Source organism: Cervus canadensis, chromosome 24 (assembly GCF_019320065.1).
Source record: "Cervus canadensis isolate Bull #8, Minnesota chromosome 24, ASM1932006v1, whole genome shotgun sequence".
Lineage (NCBI taxonomy): Eukaryota > Metazoa > Chordata > Mammalia > Artiodactyla > Cervidae > Cervus > Cervus canadensis.
This window is the reverse complement of record NC_057409.1, coordinates 39240706-39264098: the sequence shown is the minus strand read 5'-3', so window position 1 is coordinate 39264098 and position 23393 is coordinate 39240706. Positions and strand designations below refer to the sequence as shown.

Below are 23393 nucleotides of genomic sequence, written 5' to 3'. Positions count from 1 at the left end.
AATGATGGGAGTGTAAAAAGATAAATATTAAACCACATTCCCTCGGAGTACTTAGCTTCATTCTTTTAGGCTGCTAGCACGTTCCTTCAAATGCTGTCAGATCATCCCACTGTCTGAAAGAGAGGACCTGTGAATTCTAAGCTGCTTCAGTTTTGTCTGACTCTTTGCGACCCAATGGACTGTAGCCCCCAGACTCCTCTGTCCATGGGATTCTCCAGGCAAGAATACTGGAGGGGGTTGGATGGGGCTACTCAGATTCTTTATATTCATTTTGGTCATTGTTTTGGGATGTTTGACATTGTTAATGAACTGGAGTGCTAGACATTTAATTTGAATACACTGCATGGCTTCAAAGACATCAATCACTGAATTGCTTATGCACAGGCATATGATACTATACTTATTAATTACCTGAATTTTGTTTGGAAGAATATTTTTGAATATTTTGAATTGAGTGATGCGAAAAACAAAATGAAGCAATTCTACTAACAGAAACAAGATTAATAAAAGCTCTGGACCCCAAGTAATGTTACTGAAGTCTTTTTATTTCAATATTCAGTGTTACCATTAATGATAATCCAAACTCTAACAAAATAGCAGTAAGTATAAATTTTTTCTCCAATTAGTATATTTTCTATTGGATTAAATATTATGACCATAATTGATATAATTGCTTTGAAAAACAAACTAAAAATAAAAGCAGCATTATAAGAAAAGAACCCATAAAAATATTTTTCCTCAAAATGACCAGGCCTGAATAAGGTTCATTGCAAAGAAGTCCAATTAGCAAATTTATTTGAGTCCCAGACATAATGCTATTTTTATCTCTAATTATGTTCATCTTGCCAATCATTCTGACTACTATAACTGGTGGTTGAAAACTAGAGTGAATTTCAGCTATGTTAGCAATTCACTTGCTTTCCTAGATCCAAAGGAAGTCTCAGTAAGTGTTTTCACTGAAGATTTAGGGCCTCCTTAAATAATAAATCTTATCCAAAGGGTTAACATTAGAAGACATAGCTGCATCTGAAGATTCACCAGATCCTGATGATAGGGGAAGGAAGTCTGGGGAAGGAAGTGAGAAGGGGGCCCAGCCTCAGCTTTAACTTGATTAGAAGAATGAGCACATTGAGAGCTGCCATTCTTTGACTACCATTTCTACAGAGGGTCATAGTTTTACTTTTGTGCTACTTTCACTAATGTCTTATATCAATTTCTTAAAAAGTATCACATAAACTCATTATCTGTTATACATCGTTGAAGAGAGGCCATTCTTGCACGGCTTGCCCCTTACTCCTCCTACACCTCGGTCCTACACGAGAGGGGCTGCCAGTTTTTTCTGATGCTTTGTGAGCCATCTAGTCTCTGGTGCAATTAATCAGTTCTGTCTTTGTAGAAGGCAAGCAGCTGTAGACAACATGTAAATACATGAACATGGCAGTGTTCCAATAAAACTTGGCTTGTGGACACTGAAATTTGACTCCAAGTCACTTTCAAGTGTTAGAAAACATTATTCGTCATTTGACGTTTTCCAGTTATTTCTTTTTTTAACGTAATAACCTCTCTTTATGCACAGCCAGCACAAAACTGGCAGTGGGCAGATTTGACCCTTGGGCTGTAGTTTGCTGACCGGTGCTCTGGGGCATCCTTATCAAACTTGTAAGGAATAAGCTGGGAGGAAGTAAGAAAGAGTGAATATGCTGAATAACAACCCCCGCCCCCCCACAAAAAAAAATCATGTTAGGCTAAAAAGCAGATTCAAAAAGATTAGGATGAGATTGAACAGGAATAACATAGTCTTAATCCTACCCAGTTGGACATAATTTCACTTTGGAAACATTACTAGAATTTATGGATCATATGAAAAAGAGCACACAGTCTCTCTAAGTGTAACACGAACTGCACATCCAGACAATAGGTGAAATAATGGAACCAAAGCAATTTTTATTCAAAGTTGAAAGCAGTGGTTAGAGTACAGGCTCAAGAGCTGGGTTCGAGGCTCAACTTCATCAGGTAGTGACGACTTTGGACAAGTTACTGACCATCTTTGTGCCTTAATTTTCTTATAAAATGAGATATCTATTTACTAGGTTTGTTGTGAGGTTTAAATGAGCTAGTACATATACGGTGTGTAGAAGCTAAACACTCTCACAGTTTAAAAGTGTTAGTTACTACTTTGAACTTTGTTCAGTTAAATACCCTAATCATACATACAGAGGAGGGAAGCACAGAAGTACTTTGATCAGATTCATTGAATGTGGGATTTTAGTAAGAAACATTCATGTTTTAAAATAAATTTATTTTGAGACAATTGCTGAGTCATACACATGGTAAGAGATAATACAGAGACATCCTATTTACCCTTCATCCAGGTTCCCTCCATAGTAACATCTTGCATAACTATATAGTACAATAACACAACCAGAGAATTGACATTGATAGAATCTGCAAGGTTTATTCAGATCTGACAGGTTCTGCATGCACTCGTGTGTGTGTTTATTTTGTTCTTTGCCAAGCCTGTTCTCCAGCAGAAGTATCTAGACAGAAAATTAGGTCATCAATTTGGAAATTTAGATATTGAAGAAGATAGTTGCACAAATGCCTGTAGACCACACACTTGAATACGACTACCAATGTATTCAAAGAAAGGGCCTCTGTTGGAAGTACAGCACAACTAGATTTGAGTTGCTTCTTCTTTCCATTTCCCTCTACCTCTCCTCACTCCCAAGGCTTTACTCTGAAGAATAAGTCACAAGAGGAGAGAGATTAAAAAAATAAAATTTGCGTCATGCTTCATAGCAGACTATCAAGAAAGAGGTAGAAGATTTAGTGCGGTCAGCACAGATTTTGAAAACATGCTTCGTCATCACCTTAAGGGGCCTTGGAATCTGGGTTCCTTTTCACTTCAGGTCGGTCAAGGTGATCTGATCAACAAGGGCAGAGAAGGCCCTGCACACTCCCTCAGCTCCACAATACAGGTCCAGGTTTACTGAAGATTGCAGGTCTGAAATCAGCAGAAGGAAAGTCCTTCAGAGAAAAGCACCTGTAGGTCCTTAAACTGATCTGAATAAAGTTCTAGCACAGAGAAGAACTAAAATTCATCTCTCTTCAGTTCCTGGTGGCAATGCCCTTTCTCTAAGCTAGCCTGCAAATGAGATGGGTATCATTTACCTTGATCAATTACCAATCGAGACAAGTTGTGGTTCTTAAAGAGAATTTTCCCATAGGTCCAAGCAGCATTCTGAGTAACCAGAAAGCCCACTCTTGAGCAGCGGTTTTCAAACTCTGGTGTATGTTGAAATCGCCTTTGTTTGTTGTGTTAGTTGCTCAGTCATTTCTGACTCTTTATGATCACATGGACTGTAGCCTGCCAGTCTCCCCGTCCATGGAATTCTCCAGACAAAAATACTGGAGTTGGTTGCCATTTCCTTCTCCAGGGGATCTTTCCGACCCAGGGATCGAAGCTGGGTCTCCTGCACTGCAGGCAGATTCTGTATCATCTGAGCCACCAAAGAAAACCTAAAATCACCTTGAGAGTATTAAAACAGATTGCTAGGTCTCAGGCTCAGAGTTCAGATTCAGTATACACAAGGGTTAATTTTATGTGTCAATTTGAATAGAGTGTGGTGCTTGGATATTTAGTAAAACATTTTTCTGGGTGTGCCTGTGCAGGTGTTTCTGGATGAGGTTAACATTTGAATGAGTAGGCTGAGCAGAGCAAAGTGCCCTCCCTAATTAGGTGGATGGACCTCATCCAATCAATTGAAGGCTTGAATAGAAAAGGTCTGAGTCAGAGAATTCCTTCTGCCTGATTGTTTTCCAGCAGAGGCATCAATTTTCTTCTGCTTTTGGACTCAAAAGGAGACATCAGTTCTGGAGAACTCAGACTGCTATAGCATATCAGGGATGGGACCCAAGAAACTGTGTTCCTAATAGATTCCTGGGTGATACTGATGCTGCTGGCCTAGGGACGATGCTTTGAGACCTCTGCTCTATAGTTACTGATTAATGGCTTGAGTGGTCCTGTATGATCTATTGTAATAGGAATCATGCTGTAGAAAGATCTTCAGTTTGGCAGTTATCAACCAAAAAATGGATATGCATAATTTTTAAGCTAAAAGTTCCACTTCTAGGAATTGATCCTACAAACATATTTACACATGAGTGCAAATATATATGCTATAAAGATACTCACCAAAACATTCTTAATAAAAAATTGGGATCAACTTAACTACATACCAATAAGTAAATTATTATATATTTATACCCTGGGATATTATGTAGCACTTTAAAAATGACATTGCTCAATGTCTAAGGTATATTGGCAAGTGAAAAGAGCAAAAACAAGTACAATCTAATTTATGCTGAGAAAGTAGAGACACATACATGCAAAGAAAAAAGTCTGAAGAAAAATTCACTAAACTGCCAACAATGTTTACTTCTGAGAAATAGGTGCCAGGTCATGATGGTGAATTCATTTTTAAAAAGCATGTGCACTTGGCCATTTTAATTTTATGATGAGCATAATATTGTTTGTGTAATTAATAAAAATAAGATCACAGGAAATAAAAACTTGGAAAGGCTTATTTTGTTAGTTATACACTTCAGTTACATGATTTATTTTGGCTCCATCTGTGCTGTTTTCTGTTGAACATAAGAGGAGAGGGTTCATGCCTTTTTTTACTGTTTATTCTCTAACACTGCTCCAGAACTACAAGAACCTTGAATAAATAATATTTTATTGCCCGAATAAAATCTTGTCCAGTGGCCAACTTATTTTAGAATATTCTGTTTCTCAGCCCATAGTTATAAGAACTTTAAATACAGTAATAAAAAATAGAGAAACAACACTCCATTTCATACATTTTTTAAAAATTTAGTTGTTATTTTTTAAAGTTCCAGTCCCTTGAGATGTTAAAATAGCCGAAGATATGCACCTAGAGCTGACTGTGGCTCAGATCATCAGCTCCTTATTGCAAAATTCAGGCTGAAAGTGAAGAAAGTATGGAAAATCACTAGGCCAGTTGAGTATGACCTAAGTCAAATCTTTTATGTTTATACAGTGGAAGTGACAAAAAGATGCAAGGGATTAGATCTGGTACACAGAGTGCATGAGGAATTATGGACAGAAGTTCATAACATTGTACAGGAGGCGGTGACCAAAACCATCCAAAAGAAAAGGAAATGCAAGAAGGTAAAGTGGTTGTCTAAGGAGGCTTCACACATAGCTAAGGAAAGAAGAGAAGCAAAAAGCAAGGGAGAAAGGAAAAGATATACCCAAATGAATGCAGAGTTCCAGAGAATAACAAGGAGACGTAAGAGGCCTTCTTAAATGAACAGTACAAAGAAGTAGAGGGAAAAAGTGTTATGGGAAAGACTAGAGACTGCTTCAAGAAAACTGGAGATATCAAGGGAATATTTTGTGAAAGGATGAGCACGATAAAGGACAGCAACGGTAAGATCCTAACAGAAGCAGAAGATATGAAGGAGAGGTGGCAAGAATACATAGAAGAACTGTATGAAAAAGCTTTAATGACTTGGATAACCATGATGGTGTGATCATTCACCTAGAGCCAGACATCCTGGAATGTGAAGTCAAGTGGGCCTTAGGAAACATCACTACAAACAAAGCTAGTGGAGGTGATGGAATTCCAGCTGAACTATTTCAAATCCTAAAAGATGATGCTGTGAGAATGCTGCTCTCAACACGCCAGCAAATTTGGAAAACTCAGCAGTGGCCACCGGACTGGGAAATATTCATTACAACCCCAAAGAAGGTCAGTGCCAAAGAATGTCCAAACTACTGCACAATTGTGCTCATTTCACATGCTAGCAAGATAATGCTCGAAATCCTTCAAGCTAGGCTTCAACAGTACGTGAACTGAGAACTTCCAGATGTACAAGCTGGACTTAGAAAAGGCCGAGGAACCAGAGATTAAATCGCCAATATCCGCTGGATCATAGAAAAAGCAAAGGAATTCCAGAGAAACATCTACTTCTGCCTCATTGACTATGCTAAAGTCAGTTTACAACAAAATGTGGAAAATTCTTAAAAAGATGGGAATACCAGACCACCTTACCTGCCTCCTGAGAAACCTCCTGCAGGTTAAGAAGCAACAGTTAGAACTGGTCATGGAACAATAGACTGGTTCAAAATTGGGAAAGGAGCTCTTCAAGGCTGTTTAGGTGGGATCAAAAGGAGAGGCCACGTGTCCTGCCACCTTCCCAAATCCTTCTTGTTGGAATCCATCTTGACTGAACAATGGATGTGCCACCAGCAAGGACCCTGAGTCAGAATGATTGGCTAGAGACAACCCAGAAACTAATCCCATCACCATAAAACCCAAGACTGTGAGCCATATGGCAGAGCAGTTCTCCTGGGTTCCTTTACCCTCCTGCTCTCTGCCCGGGCACCTTTTTCCAATAAGTCTCTTGCTTTGTCAGCCTGTGTGTCTCCTCAGACTATTCACTTCCATGTGTTATACAAGAGCCCACCTTTGGGCCCTGGAGGGGGTCCCCCTTCCTCTAACAGGAACACCTGTGAAATCAGTGTGCACGGGTGCATGCTAAGTTGTTTCAGTCGGGTCCAACTCTTTGTGACCCTACGGACTGTAGCCTGCCAGGCTCGTCTGTCCATGGAATTCTCCAGGCAATTCACCATGGAATAGGTTGCCATACCCTCCTGCAGGTGATCTACCTGACCCAGGGGTCGAACCTGTATCTCTTACATCTCCTGCGTTGGCAGGTGGATTCTTTACCACTAGTATCACCCAACAGTCCGGAGGAAATTGCAATTGGAAAATAATTCACTTGACTGCAACTAACAATCAATCTGGGCTCTGAATGAAATAAGGATGTGAGAGAAGGCTATCAAAATAATGGGTACAGAGGTTTAAACATATTAGATTATCTAGTCTGCATTAGATTTCTGGCAATGGAAATACTGATCCCATGCCTTCCTTACAAGAATAATTAATCAGGCAAACCAGTATATAGTGAATATCTTCTCTGGACTAAGACCTCTCTCTTGAGCTCCAGATTGTACATGTTAATTGCTTCTGATATTTCTATTTGGTTGTTTCCAAGCAATTTACACTTAATGTGTTCAAGACAGAACTCCTGATGTGTTGACCTCTGTCTTAGCTTTCCCAGCCTTCCTCATTGCAATAAGTATATAACCTTCCATGCAGGCTAAGCCACTGTCACTTGCCTAGACTACAATAGACTCTCATCCAGTCTGTTTACAAACCCTCTTGTCCTTCTTCAAGTCATTTTCCACACAATGTCAGTTTTGTAACAACATAAATCTACCCCTTTCTGAATGAATTCTCAGGATCCAACACAGCTCTTAGCACATAAAGTTCAATTACTATTTGTTGAATGAATGAATGATGAACCAACTAGACACATTTTTTTCTACCTTCATGGAGCTTAATGCTAGAATTTTGTGTACCATTTCCTATCAGTGAGTTTCAAATATGTGCATATATATGTGTACATGTATATATGACAAAGAGAGAAAGACTAAGACTTCAGTACATACACTTAGGATTCCTAGGCAGTATATCTATGTATACCTTCATGGCTACTTTTGAGAAGTCTACTTTCTAAATAATTGAGATAAAGATCCAGTGTTGCTTAAGCACTGCTCTTTATTTTTCTACAATCTGCTGAAGTTCAAGCTTCATTTTCAGATTATTTAAAATAATAGTTTAGATGACGGTTCCGGGTGGGAAATAAAGGAAATGGAATAATGCTCCCACATCCCCCTTAACCTCGCCTCCTAACCCTCTCATCACTCCCTCGCCTTCTCATCCTTGAAACATGCTGTGGTAAACAGAAGCCAGAGAGATGGAAGAGGAGCAGAGGAAAGGATTTCATAGATTTACATTGGAAATTTCACTCATAAATGAAAAGAAAATAATTAATGAGAAAGTAAGACTAGAGTATGCTGCCCTTTTTTTGTCACCATAAAAATAAATAGTGTTAGATGCTCCTTCAAATCTAATTTCTTTACTTCAAGTTTGAACAAATCATTTCCCACTGATTTTCAATCCAACATTTGGAATTTAAAGAGGTTTGGGGAGACCCTTCTATACACTTCTTCTTTTCCAGTAAGTTCTCAGAGTCTCCTGAAATTCTATTATCCTAGATCTCGATACTGAATGACTCTATTCAGTTATGTCAACAACTATGCCAAACTGACCATGAAGCTTACCATTTTTGTTGCATCTCCTGCATTGGCAGGTGTATTCTTTACACTAGCACCATCCAGGAAGCCCGAGTCATATAGTCATATACAGTTCGTCTTAATTTCCAAACTATGTTGACTTCTTAGCAAAGCTCCAACTCAGAAGGCTAGTCAGTTACCAGGATAATCACAACACTCAGGGAATATATTGATAGTCTGAGTAAATCAGTATCTTACAAACTATGGATCTTTCTGGTTTTTCTAACAATTCTCAAATAAAAAAATTTAAAAATTGGGGCAGTAAAATGATTAGAAACTTCCTGCTGTTATCTGATGCATCTGTAACAGAGATAGAAATAAAATAAAAACGACCAATACCTTAATTTAGTTTGTTTGCCTTTCCACATCTTCATAAATGTGGTTATCACATTTCTGTCTCTGATTACATTTGGTGTGATTTTGGTAGGCATGCATAGGTTATGTACAAATTACAGGGGGTATTTTTATAATCCATATCAACAATGGCTAAGTTGAGTTTACAAACAGGATTATATTCAATACATCACTGAACAAGGATAAAAAGTTAATAAGAAATATTTGAGTAAAGAATGACAGTGTTCACTATGGAGAACAGTGTGGAGATTCCTTAAAAAACTGGAAATAGAACTGCCATACAACCCAACAATCCCACTGCTGGGCATACACAACAAGGAAACCAGAATTGAAAGAGACACGTGCACCCCAGTGTTCATCGCAGCACTGTTTACAATAGCCAGGACATGGAAGCAACCTAGATGCCCATCGGCAGACAAATGGATAAGAAAGATGTGGTACATATACACAATGGAATATTACTCAGCTATTAAAAAGAATGCATTTGAATCAGTTCTAATGAGGTGGATAAAACTGGAGCCTACTATACAGAGTGAAGTAAGCCAGAAAGAAAAACACCAAAACAGTATATTAATGCATATATATGGAATTTAGAAAGATGGTAACAATGACCTTATATGCGAGACAGCAAAAGAGACACATATAAATAACAGATTTTTGGACTCTGCAGGAGAAGGTGAGGGTGGGATGATTTGAGAGAATAGCACTGAAACATGTATATTAACATATGTGAAACAGATCGCCAGTCCAGGTTCAATGCATGAGGCAGGGTGCTCAGGGCTGGTGCACTGGGATGACCCAGAGGGATGGGATGGGGAAGGAGGTGGGAGAGAGGGTCAGGATGGGGAACACATGTACACCTATGGCTGATTCGTGAGAATGTATGGCAAAAACCACCACAATATTGTAAAGTAATTAGCTTCCAATTAAAATAAATTAAAAAAAAATAATGGCAGTGTTAAATAAATGTAAAAAGTAGCCATGAAGGTATACATAGATCCTATGCTTAAAGACCTCAAAGAAATTAAATTGATGTAAAAGAAATGAAACAATAAATTTAAACCTTACAGTTAGTACTTGCTGAATTATCACAAAGTATACAATGCAATAGAATAACAAAAAGGGAAAGGTGTACTTTCCTGCTAATATCATAAGCATGTGTGTCTAATAATGCATGCTTTCTGCAGAAGCAGGTCAATGGTGCTACTGTAAATGGAAACAGGTAAATTTTTTGAGATATATATTTTTTATATTATCTACAAGATTGGATAATGCTAATCGTATCTTTTTACATTATTGCCTCATCTGAATTTAAAAATAAACTTTGCCTTTTCATGATATCCCTTTTAATCATCTAATGATGGGTGTATATATAGATATATCAATATATACATATATATATGTATATATATATATATGCTGCTGTTTAACTGCCAAGTCATGTCTGACTGCTTGAGACCCCATGGACTGCAACCTTCCAGGCTCCTCTGTCCATGGGGTTTCCCAGCAGGAACACTGGGGTGGGCGGCCATTCCCTTCCCCAGGGGATCTGTCTCACGTGTGCCTCCTGCGTCTCCCGCACTGCAGGCTGATGGTCTACTGCTGACCCACCAGGGAAGCCTCCATTTATGTGTACGTGCTTAGCCACTCAGATATTTCCGACTCTTTGTGACACCATGGACTGCCAGGCTCCATTGTCCACGGGGATTCTCCAGACAAGAATACTGAAGTGGGTTGCCATGCCCTCCTCCAGGGCATCTTCCCAACCCAGGGATCAAACCCAGGTCTCAAGAACTGCAGGCGGATTCTTTACCATCTGAACCACAAGGGAAATCCAAGAATACTGGAGTGGGTAGCCTATCCCTTCTCCAGGGGAACTTACCAACCCAGAAATCAAACTGGAATCTCTTACATTGCAGGTGAATTCTTTACTAGCTGAACTACTAGGGAAGCTCCATTTGTCTATATGTATAGACCTTGGTAAAGCTACTTAAAATATTCATGGAACTTTTAGGCATCAAACTGCATACAGTGCTCTGATCAGTCAATTCAGTTCAGTTGCTCGTCATGTTCGACTCTTTGTGACCCTATGGACTGCTGCACACCAGGCTTCCCTGTCCATCACCAACTCCCGGAGTTTACTCAAACTCATGTCCATTGAGTCAGTGATGCCATCCAACCATCTCATCCTCTGCCGTCCCCTTCTCCTCCCACCTCCAATCTTTCCCAGCATAAGGGTCTTTTCCAATGAGTCAGTTCTTCACATCAGGTGGCCAAAATATTGGAGTTTCAGCTTCAACATCAGTCCTTCCAATGAATATTCAGGACTGACTTCCTTTAGGATGGACTGGTTGGATCTCCTTGTAGTCCAAGGGACTCTCAAGAGTCTTCTCCAACACCACAGCTCAAAAGCATCAGTTCTTTTGTGCTCAGTTTTCATTACAGTCCACCTCTCACATCCATACATGACGACTGGAAAAACTATAGCTTTGACTAGATGGACCTTGGTTACCAAAGTAATGTCTCTGCTTTCTAATATGCATCTAGGTTGGTCATAACTTTTCTTCCAAGGAGCAAGCATCTTCTAATTTCATGGCAGCAGTCACCATCTACAGTGATTCCAGAACCCCCCAAAATAAAGTCTCTCACTGTTTCCATTGCATCCCCATCTATTTGCCATGAAGGGATGGGACCAGATGCCATGACCTTAGTTTTCTGAATGTTGAGTTTTAAGCCAACTTTTTGACTCCTCTTTCACTTTCATCAAGAGGCTCTTTAGTTCTTCTTCAGTTTCTGCCATAAGGGTGGTGTCATCTGTGTATCTGAGGTTATTGATATTTCTTTCAGCAATCTTGATTTCAGCTTGTGCTTCCTCCAGCCCAGCATTTCTCATGATGTACTCTGCACATAAGTTAAATAAGCAGGGTGACAATATACAGCCTTGATGCACTCCTTTCCCTATTTGGAACCAGTCTGTTGTTCCATGTCCAGTTCTAACTATTCCTTCTGGACCTACATACAGATTTCTCAGGAGGCAGGTCAGGTGGTCTGGTATTCCATCTCTTTAAGAATTTTCCACAGTTTTTGTGATCCACAAAGTCAAAGATTTTGGCATAGTCAATAAAGCAGAAGTAGACATTTTTTTTGGAACTCGCTTGCTTTTTCTATGATCCAGCAAATGCTGGCAATTTGATCTCTGGTTCCTCTGCCTTTTCTAAATCCAGCTTGAACATCTGGAAGTTCACGGTTCACGTATTGCTGAAGCCTGGCTTGGAGAATTTTGAGCATTACTCTACTAACGTGTGAGACGAGTGCAATTGTGTGGTAGTTTGAGCATTCTTTGGCATTGCCTTTCTTTGGGATTGGAATGAAAACTGACCTTTTCCAGTCCTGTGGCCACTGCTGAGTTTTCTAAATTTGCTGGCATTGAGTGCAGCACTTTCACAGCATCATCTTTTAGGATTTGAAATAGCTCAACTGTAATTCCACCACATCCACTAGCTTTGTTCATAGTGATGCTTCCTAAGGCCCACCTGACTTCAGACTCCAGAATGTCTGGCTCTAGATGAGTGATCACACCATCGTGTCATGAAGATCTGGGTCATGAAGATCTTTTTTGTATAATTTTTCTGTGTATTCTTGCCACCTCTTCTTAATATCTTCTGCTTCTGTTAGGTCCATACCATTTCTGTCCTTTATTGTGCCATCTTTGCATGAAATGTTCCCTTGGTATTTCTAATTGTCTTGAAGAGATCTCTAGTCTTTCCCATTCTATTGTTTTCCTCTATTTCTTTGCATTGATCACTGAGGAAGGCTTTCTTATCTCTCCTTGCTATTCTTTGGAACACTTCATTCAGATGGGTATATCTTTCCTTTTCTCCTTTGCTTTTCACTTCTCTTCTTTTCTCAGCTATTTGTAAGGCCTCCTCAGCCATTTTGCCTTTTTGCATTTGTTTTTCTTGTGGGTGGTCTTGATCACTGCCTCTTGCACAATGTCACAAACCTCTGTCCATAGCTCCTCAGGCACTCTGTCAATCAGATCTTGAATCTATTTCTCACTTCCACTGTATAATCATAAGGGATTTGATTAGGTCATACCTGAATGGTCTAGTGGTTTTCCCTACTTTCTTCAATTTAAGTCTGAATTTGGCAATAAGGAGTTCATGATCTGAGCCACAGTCAGCTCCTAGCCTTGTTTTTGCTAACTATATAGAGCTTCTCCATTTCTGGTTGCAAAGAATATAATCAATCTGATTTCGGTATTGACCATCTGGTGACGTCCACGTGTAGAGTCTTCTCTTGTGTTGTTGGAAGATGGTGTTTGCTATGACCACTGTGTTCTCTTGGCAAAACTCTGTTAGCCTTTGACCTGCTTCATTTTATACTCCAAGGCCAAATTTGCCTGTTACTCCAGGTATCTCTTGACTTCCTACTTTTGCACTCCAGTCCCGTCTAATGGAAAAGACATCTCTTTTGGGTTTTAGTTCTAAAAGGTCTTGTAGTTCTTCATAGAACCATTCCACTTCAGCTTCTTCAGCATTCATGGTTGGGGCACAGACTTGGATTACTGTGATTTTGAATGGTTTGCCTCGGAAACGAACAGAGATCATTCTGTTGTTTTTGAGATTGCATCCAAGTACTGCATTTCAGACTCTTTTGTTGACTGTGATGGCTACTCCATTTCTTCTAAGGGATTCCTGCCCTCAGTAGTAGATATAATGGTCATCTGAGTTAAATTCACCCATTTCAGCCCATTTTAGTTCGCTGATTCAAAAATGTCTATGTTCACTCTAGCCATCTCCTGTTTGACCACTTCCAATTTCCCTTGATTCATGGACCTAACAATCCAGGTTCCTATGCAATATTGCACTTCACAGCATCGGACTTCACTTCCATCACCAGTCACATCCACAACTGGGTGTTGTTTTTGCTTTGGCTCCGTCTCTTCATTCTTTCTGGAGTTATTTCTCCACTGATCTCCAGTAGCATATTGGGCACCTACTGACACGGGGAATTCATCTTTCAGTGTCCCATCTTTTTGCCTTTTCATGATGTTCATGGGGTTCTCAAGGTAAGAATGCTGAAGTGGTTTGCCATTCCCTTCTCCAGTGGACCACATTTTGTCAGAACTCTCCACCATAACCTATCCATCTTGGGTGGCCCTATATGGCATGGCTCATAATTTCGTTGAGTTAGTCAAGGCTATGGTTCGTGTGAGCAGTTTGGTTAGTTTTCTGTAATTGTGGTTTTCATTCTGTCTGCCCTCTGATGGATAAGGATAAGAGGCTTATGGAAGCTTCCTGATGAAAGAGACTGACTGAGGGGAAAACTGGGTCTTGTTCTGATGGGCGGGGCCATGCTCAGTAAATCTTTAATCTATTTTTCTGTTGATGTACAGGCTGTGTTCCCTCCCTGTTTTTTGACCTGAGGCCAAACTATGGTGGAGGTGATGAAGATAAGGGTGACCCCCTTCAAAAGGTCCCATGCAGAAGACCCAGAGGAATCGGGTGGACAGGGAGATGGGAGGGGGGATCGGGATGGGGAATAAGTGTAAATCTATGGCTGATTCATATCAATGTATGACAAAACCCACTGAAATGTTGTGAAGTAATTAGCCTCCAACTAATAAAAAAATTAAAAAATTCAAAAAAAAAAAAAAAAAAAAAACAATTAGGAAGAACATCTAAGCCAAAGATAAAAAAAAAAAAAAAAAAAAAAAAGGTCCCATGCAGGCACTGCTACACTCAGCGCCCCGACCCTGCAGCTGGCCACCGTCAACCCACGCCTCTGCTAGAGACTCCTGGACACTCACGGGCGAGTCTGGTCAGTCTCTTGTGGGATCACTGCTCCTTCCTCCTGGGTCTTGGTGCATACAAGGTTCTGTTTGTGCTGTCCAAGAGTCTGTTTCCTGTGTAAGTTCTGGTGGCTCTGTGCTGGGATTAATAGTGACCTCCTCAAAGAGGGCTTATGCCATACCCAGGTCTGCTGCACCCAGAACCCCTGCCCCTGTGGCAGGCCACTGCTGACCCGTACCTGCAGGAGATGCTCAGACACAGTTCTGGCTCAGTCTCTGTGGGGTCTCTGGGTCCTGGTGGGCACGAGATTTGTTTGAGCCCTCTGAGCATTTCTGGTGGGTAAGGGGTTTGATTCTAAATGTGATTTCACCCCTCCAACCATCTTGCTGAGGCTTCTCCTTTACAGTATGGAGTATCTTTTTTGGCAAGATCCAACATTCTCCAGTCAATGGTTGTTTAGCTGCTAGTTTTAGTTTTGGAGTTCTCGCAAGAGAAGATGAGCGCATGCCCTTCTACTACGCCATCTTACACCAGTATACAGTGCTGGGATATTGTCTCCCAAATATGTGTAGCAGATGTAGTCTGTTAAGAATCTGAAGTGAACCACATTTGTGAGGGCTAACCCAATATTTTTAGTATTTTAAAAATCAATAGCTTTCATAAATTCAATTGGAGAAATAAAAACAAAAACAAAAAATAAAAATGGGATGAGTATGTGAAATCCTAGAAGAGTTTCTAAAATAAAACCACATTTTTATGTGAAATTTTCCTAAAAAGGTCTAGTGGATATTGACTTTATTTTGGAATACTCATCATGACCCCAGTGATGTTTGGATGGAAATAAGTGGGTGGAATCTTGTGTTGGCCTAAGAATCAGGAACAAGCAGTTCTTGTCTAGTCTTTATCTCAGGCAGGCTGAGCATACTTCTGGCATTTTTGTGATTTCACTTTCTCTAATACAGGATTATAACTCCAGCTCTCTTCATAGTAGATATTTTTAGAATTACCTGGTAATTACTTCATTGACTTGGCTCTACCAAGTTAACTGACATTATCATGTTCCCATCTTACAGCTCACCAACTGTTATCATATTTCCCTTCCTAAATTCTTATACTGAAGTTCCACTTCCACTATCTCCAAATGTGACTGTATTTCTAGGTAGAGTCTTTAAAGAGTTAATTAAATTAAATGAACTTTGTGTGGCTGGATCCTAACCCAATATGAGCAATGGACTTATAAAAAAGAAGAAATTTGGACAGAGACATTTTGTTGTTTCGTCACTTACTCGTGTTTGACTCTTTTGGGGATCCCATGGGCTGGGACTGTAGCTCACCAGGCTCCTCTGTTCATGGAATTTTCCAGGTAAGAACACTGGAGCGGGTTGCCATTCCCTTTCCCAAGGATATTCCTGACTCAGAGATCAAAACCCATCAGTTTCTCTACTACTGAGCCACCTGGGAAGCCCATTATAGAGACATGCATGGAGGGAAATGATGCGAAAACACAAGGAGAAGACAGTCATTGCCAAGCCAAGAGAGAGGCCTTAGAAGACACCAGTGCTGCTTATACCTTGATCTCCAGCTTCTAGCATCCAGAAGTGTGAGGGAAAAAATTCAATTGTTTAATCCACCCGATCTGTGATTCTTCATTATGGCAGTCCTAGTAAGCTAATACATCAACTCAGAAATATTTGGGGAAGGTCTTCTCTGATACAAAAACATATGAGAACATTAACCTTTGTTTTATCGCTGGTCTCTAGATGACTCATTCCAACATAAAAGATCTTAAAAAGAAAGGGATGTAAATACAGATATAGATATATTAAGATGACAAAATCTTCTATAAATAAGACAATGTCACCGCAAAACAGAAGAAATAGCTAAAATAAAGAATTAATAAATAGAATTTAATAAATAAAGAATTAATAAAAAGAACCCTCGGATTTAGCAACAAGACACAGCTTATAAGGGTGCTGATGATGACGGTGTTACTTGTGGAAACATTCATCAATTATCCTCCAGAGAAAGACTATCATTCTTACTCTCATTTTAAAAGGGTCACATCAGGCTGCCCCGTTATATATGTTTTAGTACTATTGATAATGACAGTTGCCACAACAAAATAATAGGCATTTATTGAATTCTTGGTATGTGCCAGGTGCTATAATAAAATCTCACATGGCTTATCACAACTAAGGCTCACAATAACACCATCAATTAGGCAATACTAGAAATCAATTCAAAGAGTGCTCAGTCTCTCAGTCGTTATCCAACTGTTTGCAACCCCATGGACTGGAGCCCATCAGGCTTCTCTATCCATGGAATTCTCCAGACAAGCATACAGGAGTGGGTTGCCATTTCCTACTCCATTAAAGAAGCTATTAATATCCAAAAGACTCACAATTCTGTTACTCACTAGATGAATTACAGCTATTGGGCTAATATTATGGACTCAATTGTTTTAAAAGGCAACCCGATCCCCTGCTCATCATTATCTCTAGTGATTGTAAGAATCTTACCAGAAGGCGCTTCCAGAGTGAAGGGATCTGTGAGTTTTGACAACAGCTCTTGCAGTTCTTCCTCTAGCTCATCCTTCCTCTCCTGGATGTTCATTGCCCCTTTCTTTTCCCCTGGTGCCAGAGCAAGACCAGTCATTTCAACAGGAGGAATTTTTGGGATGTCCTGCAGCCGTCCTTCCTGGGAACTGGGCAGGGCACTAGAGGTTTCCTTTGAGGTCTTCTGTGCTTGGCTTTGTGCCCTGGGGCTTTGCGCTGGCCTCGGCTTTAAGGTGGCCTCTGGTAATTCTGAGTTTGGTAGAGCATGTCTTGCAGGCGCTGGACCTCTGTGGCTTCCATTAATCACGGTGGACTTAGGAAGTGTTTCCTGTTGTGAACCATCCTCAGTGGAACCCTTGATCTGGGAAGAATCTCCTCCCCTGTTCTGAAATCTTTCTTCACCCTTTCCGTGGTCACCCTTGGCAATCACATTTTGCCAGGAAAAAGATGAAGGATGGAGGGGCTGCAACATTGCCTAGGTAAAGAAAATTTTATTTATGAAGAAATTAACATTTTTCTTACCTTTTCATTATGTGTTAAATTTCAATATTTCAATAGGAAATTTTAATGCCATACTTTCTTTTTTGTCTCTACAATATTAGCAATTTTATTTTATGCTGCTAATTCAATGTCACCCTAAAACTATCTACAAAAGTTAGAACAGTTTAGATTCTAAAAAGATCACAGGGAATAATCATAAGGAATTTTGGAAAACTCTAGGTTCTGAAAGTTTAAGTTCCAAAATATCAAAGGAATATCTGAAAATGTCATGATATATTGTATTGATAGATAAAAATATTACAATAAAAAGTTCATAATGATCTACTTAGGTAGGTTTCAAAATAAGCCATAGGTATAAAATCTAGGGAGTGTGCAGCCTATGAAGTACAGGTCTCTAAGTGTAAGTCTGTGGACTCCTGGAGGTCCCTGAGACCCTTTCTATAGCACAAGGAACTATATTCAATATCTTGTAATAACCTTTATGGAAAAGAATCTGAAAAGGAATATATGTATTTATGTATAACTGAATCACTTTGCTGTATACTTGAACACAACATTGTATATCATCTATTCTCCAATAAAAAAGGAAAAAAGAATATCCTTGAAGGTGTAGCAAAAATTCTTGTTTTTCTCAGTAACATGTCTCCTTAATATTGTATGTGATGAAATGTGATGTATGCATAAAACATTTCTGATGTTTACTGAAATATAAAAATTGTCTCTTATGCAAAAGAATTAAGCTTTGGTATTTGGCAAACATCTTTTTCAAAAATGAATGAAGTGAGACTATTGCAGTAAGGAAAACAATGTTCTCTGAAGACAATTTTAATAGCTGAGCTTTTAAGCAAACACTAGAATTTTATAAAACTTGCATCCACTACCATGAGCTTGCCTCCATTCCAATTCTTAAAGACTTTTCCGACAAGATTCATGGTAATATTAATGAATATGATTTTTAAAATCTTGTATAATGAAATGGGTGAGCATTAGGAAGTTCAGCATAGCTTGGTAAATTTCCAACTGACCAATGTATGATAGTACAAAATCATGCCTAGATAGAAGATTCATTCAAAAAGCACAACAGAATATTGTGTCTTAATGAAACAGGGTGCAAAAGACATCTGGTTTCAGATTCAATATTGCAACCATTCTCTTAAGAAACAATCATTTATTATGTTTTGATTTGGTATCAAGGAAGATCTCCAATTATCTGAAAAGGCAACTAAGATGCTTCTTTCTTTTTCATCTGCAAATCTGTGTGAGGCCAGATTTCTTCACATACTTCAGCCAAAACATCTTGCAACAGACTGAATGCTGAAGCAGGAAAAATTCAACTGTCTTTGTGAAGCCAGACATTAAATAGATTTGTAAAAAAACATAAAACAATGCCAGTCTTCTAATTAAATACATATATAAGAATATATGGGCTTCCCTGGTGGCTCAGATGGTAAAGAATCCACCTGTAATGCAGGAGACCTGGATTCAATCCATGGGTTGGGAAGATCCCCTGGAGGAGAGCATGGCTACCCACTCCACTATTTTTGCCTGGAGAATTCCATGGACAGGGGAGCCTGGTGGGCTATAGTCCACAGGGTTGCAAAGAGTTGGACACAACTGAGCAACTACCACACACACACACACACACACACAAATATTTAATTACTGTTTAAAACATTATATTATATAATAGGTTTATTATTTTCATTTTCAAATTAGTTAAATTTATTTTAAAACCACTTATCAGTCTTAATTTTGATTAAGGTAAATAGCAATAGATATAACCCACAAAAGCTCTCTGGGACCCTCAAAAAATTATAAGAATCTAAAAGGGATGCTGAGACTAAAGGTTTAAGAATCAATGCTATAAAGTACCTTTTTGCCCCAAGTCTACTGTTTGTAAATGGTACCCATGCTGTTGTCTCCCAATGGCACTACCTTCAGAAAAGTGGAAGATATCATCTGGCTGATGAAAGGGGGAGTTGATCAGGGTATGGAGAAAAGTGGGAAAGGGAGATCAGAGTGAGGTGCAAGAGCCTCAGGCTGCAGCCCACCCTCAGCCCAAGGATTCTAGGTCAGACCTCCAGATGGTCCAGATGACCAGTGTCTCCCACATTCTATACCTGTAGATCCTGTCCCATTAGCTGGTCCACAGACTGTCCTGATTGACTTGTGAGTTTGTGAATCTTTGTATCATATCTGCAACTTTTTTCTTCCTGGCAGGCATAGATGGCTTGCAACTTGTCTTTGTATCGGTTTAACCGCTTTTTAAGGAGCCTGCAAAGAGGACAGGTCTGAGTGGCTTGGAAGGGCAAGACACCAGTATAGCAAGATGCAAGAGCCCTAGCGAAATGTACACCGGGTCATCTCTGTGGAAGAAGGTGCTGGAGAAGCCTGGATTTGACTAATAACACCTAACATTCATCAGTCTTGCCTTAACCTGTTCACCCTGTACCGCTGTTTTCATGTCTACTATATACACAATTATCCCAAGAATTTCAGTGTTTTTAGAGGTGTTTTCAGAAATTCATCATGCCTATTATGGAATGTTTTTGACAGCATACCTTCAGCAGCTCCTTACACGTGACTATTGACTTTATTCATCATCCTTCTGTCCATAAATACTCCATTTAGAATGACGGCATGCATGTCATGGCTAAATACCTAACATCTGACCAAGACCACAAGGGAAGGAGCAATCAAGCAATTCGTGAATTCTGGGTCTATCTTGGCTTCTCACCCTAAGTCTAGCTGTTCATTGGTTTCAGAATGAATCAAGTAGTCAGAGTAATTCTTTCATAACATGAGGGAGATTATGTTGCTCCTCTGCTAAAAGTCCTCCAGTGTCTCCCCCTCTTTATTTAGAATAAACCAAAGTCCTTACAGAGGCAGCCAAAACTTGATAAGATGGCCAGAATCTCCCTTCCCTCCTTGACCTCATCTCTAACTTCTCCTGCTCACTGACTGCCCTTCAGCCACACAGAGCTCTTGGTAACTGCTTGAACTCCCCTCAGAGCTGGCTCTTTTGGGCCCCTCTGTCTGGAATTCTCCTTCCCTAGGTTTTTGCTCAACTCATCCCATCATCTTTAAGCTTCCAGTTGCCATCTTACCCTCAGTGAGGCTCTCCCTCACTACTCTACTTGAAACTGCAAACCAGAACCCGCAACCTCACCTCCATCATCCCCCATCTCCTTCCCCAGTCCTTCCCATCTCCTTGTCTCCATGGATTTTTGCCACATCTAATTGCTGCAGAACAAGACACAATCCTAGATTTTGACTTAGTCTCAAGTCTTCAGACTTCTGGATAGTCACTTTTAAGACACACTAACTGCTTTACTTGTTACTTCACTCTTATTTTATTTATTCTATTACTTAATAACTACTTATTGTGTCTTTATTCTGGCAACTTTTTTTTTTCTATTTTGCTTCTTGTCATATCCCCAAACCCAGGCCTAAAACAGTTCCTGTTACAAAGTACATATACAACTAAAATTGGCTTTTTAAAGCACAGTCTTATTATTTGACCAGTACTGTTCTATTTGTGGAATTTGTGGACATTGGCTCCCTGGTAGGAAACAAAACAAACATTTTCAGTGTTAGAGCCATTGAAAATGTTAATTGCCACAGATCTTGGAGAGGTCTTGGAATTTAGCTGGGGTTCATATCCAAAGCAGGCATCTCTAAAAGATGGCCCTCTAACTTCCAGATAGCCACACAGGTGGAACAAGAGTCTGACTTTAACATCTTTGATTGTAATTAGCATTTCAAGTACATCTTTATGATGGACTTTTCAGAAGAGTCAGCTGAGAGATTTTTATATAGCAGACGACAAAGAAGCATTCTCCAAAAGCTTCTCTAGACAGTATTTTCTATAAGTAGAGTGCTGTGTTTGTTATGACCAGTAACGACATCCATTTTCTGCTGTACTGCCTGTCACCGCCGTCCCTTGCCTCCTCTGGCCCATCCACCATGTTTGAACACCTCATAGACACACATTCCCATCTTGGACAATCCAGGAGAAAGCAGGGGAAGCCTGCATTTCTTTTCTGACTCTCTTTTGTTTTTTTTTTTTTAATGGAGAAATTATCATAAAGAGTTTCTGGTGAACATAATTTACCTAGTACCCATATTTCCAGGCAAATATTCACTGCTAATATGGTTCAGATTATTTGAGAAATAATTCCTTTCAAGTGATCTGAAATCTGTCTTTATAAATTAGATCTTTACATGTAGTTCTGCTTTCTGAGGCTAAGGAGCTTGAATCTCCTATGTAGGAGGCCTTCAAACAGAACACAAATATTCACAAGGCAAATCAATCATGTACAGAGTAGTGATAGTTACTTTCCTTGATCAACACCTAGTAGAGAGTAACAAATAGACAACTAGTAATTGAATGATACTCTTCCTTGTAATGTAGCCTGAGACTACATTGCTTTTTAAATAATCAGTGACACAGTGTGGGCTGTTATGAAACTTATAGTTGACTAATTTATCTCAGGCCTTTCCACACTATTTACTGTGAAACTGGGCCTATAATGATAGGATTTACATTTAATCTTTTAAAATTTAGTCTTTACTAATTGCCCCACTATTCCAGACTGCAGCATCTTAGAGATTTAAGACTCCATTTTGACTTATTATTTATGCCTTTTGGTATCATGTCACACACATTTGTGAAGTATGCTATCTACTATTTTATCCAAATCTTTGATGAACACAATGGTGTAGACAGGAACAAAGATAAAGCCTTCACATAGATTTTACTCATTAGTTAACTTCACACTGGTATTATGTGTTGATAAATACTTTACTAGGAGACCAAAGGTGTATTTAGTGGGTATGAAGTATATAAAATGGAATCAGTTAGTTTAAAACAATAGCTTGAAATACTTTTATTGTGTTTCAAAGAACAAATCAATCCTTGCATTTCTGTACCCTATTGTCATTCCTTAATAGAGAATTCTTGGCTCAGTTATTTTAAGAATTAAATTTCAAAGTTTCCTTTTTATTTCTACATTTTGTGTTTCAAAAATGCCTTTCTATTTCTATACTATTTTCCTTAAGTTTATTTCTAATTTACTTTCCATATCTTCCAGATGTTCAAGCTGGATTTAGAAAAGGCAGAAGAACCAGAGATCAAATTGCCAATATCTGTTGGATCACTGAAAAAGCAAGAGAGTTCCAGAAAAACATCTACTGCTTTATTGACTATGCCAAAACCTTTGACTGTGTGGATCACAACAAACTGTGGAAAATTCTCAAAGAGATGGGAATACCAGACCACTGGACCTGCCTCTTGAGAAACCTGTATGCAGGTCAAGAAGCAACAGTAGAACTGGACATGGAACAACAGACTGGTTCCAAATTGGGGAAGGAGTACGTCAAGGCTGTATATTGTCACCCTGCTTATTTAACTTATTTGCAGAGTACACCATGAGAAATGCCAGGCTGGATGAAGCACAAGCTGGAATCAAGATTGCCAGGAGAAATATCAATAATGTCAGATATGGAGATGATACCGCCCTAATGGCAGAGAGTGGAGAAGAACTAAAGAGCTTCCTGAGGAAAGTGAAAAAGGAGGGTGGAAAAGGTGGCTTAAAACTCAACATTCAGAAAACTAAGGTCATGGCATCTGGTCCCATCCCTTCATGGCAAATAGATGGGGATGCAATGGAAACAGTGAGAGGCTTTATTTTGGGGGGCTCCAAAATCACTGTAGATGGTGACTGCTGCCATGAAATTAGAAGATGCTTGCTTCTTGGAAGAAAAGTTATGACCAACCTAGATGCATATTAGAAAGCAGAGACATTACTTTGGTAACCAAGGTCCATCTAGTCAAAGTTATGGTTTTTCCAGTAGTCATGTATGGATGTGAGAGGTGGACTGTAATGAAAACTGAGCACGAAGGAATTGATGCTTTTGAGCAGTGGTGTTGGAGAAGACTCTTGAGAGTCCCTTGGA

At 39.4% G+C, this 23393-nt stretch overlaps 1 protein-coding gene across 1 annotated transcript in view; it reads right to left on the bottom strand.

Moving 5' to 3' along the window:
* Positions 1-2900: 2900 nt before the first annotated feature.
* The window catches only part of DYTN (dystrotelin), a 59802-nt gene continuing 39309 nt past the window's right edge, over positions 2901-23393 (bottom strand). Inside the window, 3 exon segments of the mRNA XM_043444780.1 lie at positions 2901-3004; positions 16899-17409; positions 19556-19709. Coding sequence (XP_043300715.1) covers positions 2901-3004; positions 16899-17409; positions 19556-19709 — 769 coding nt within the window.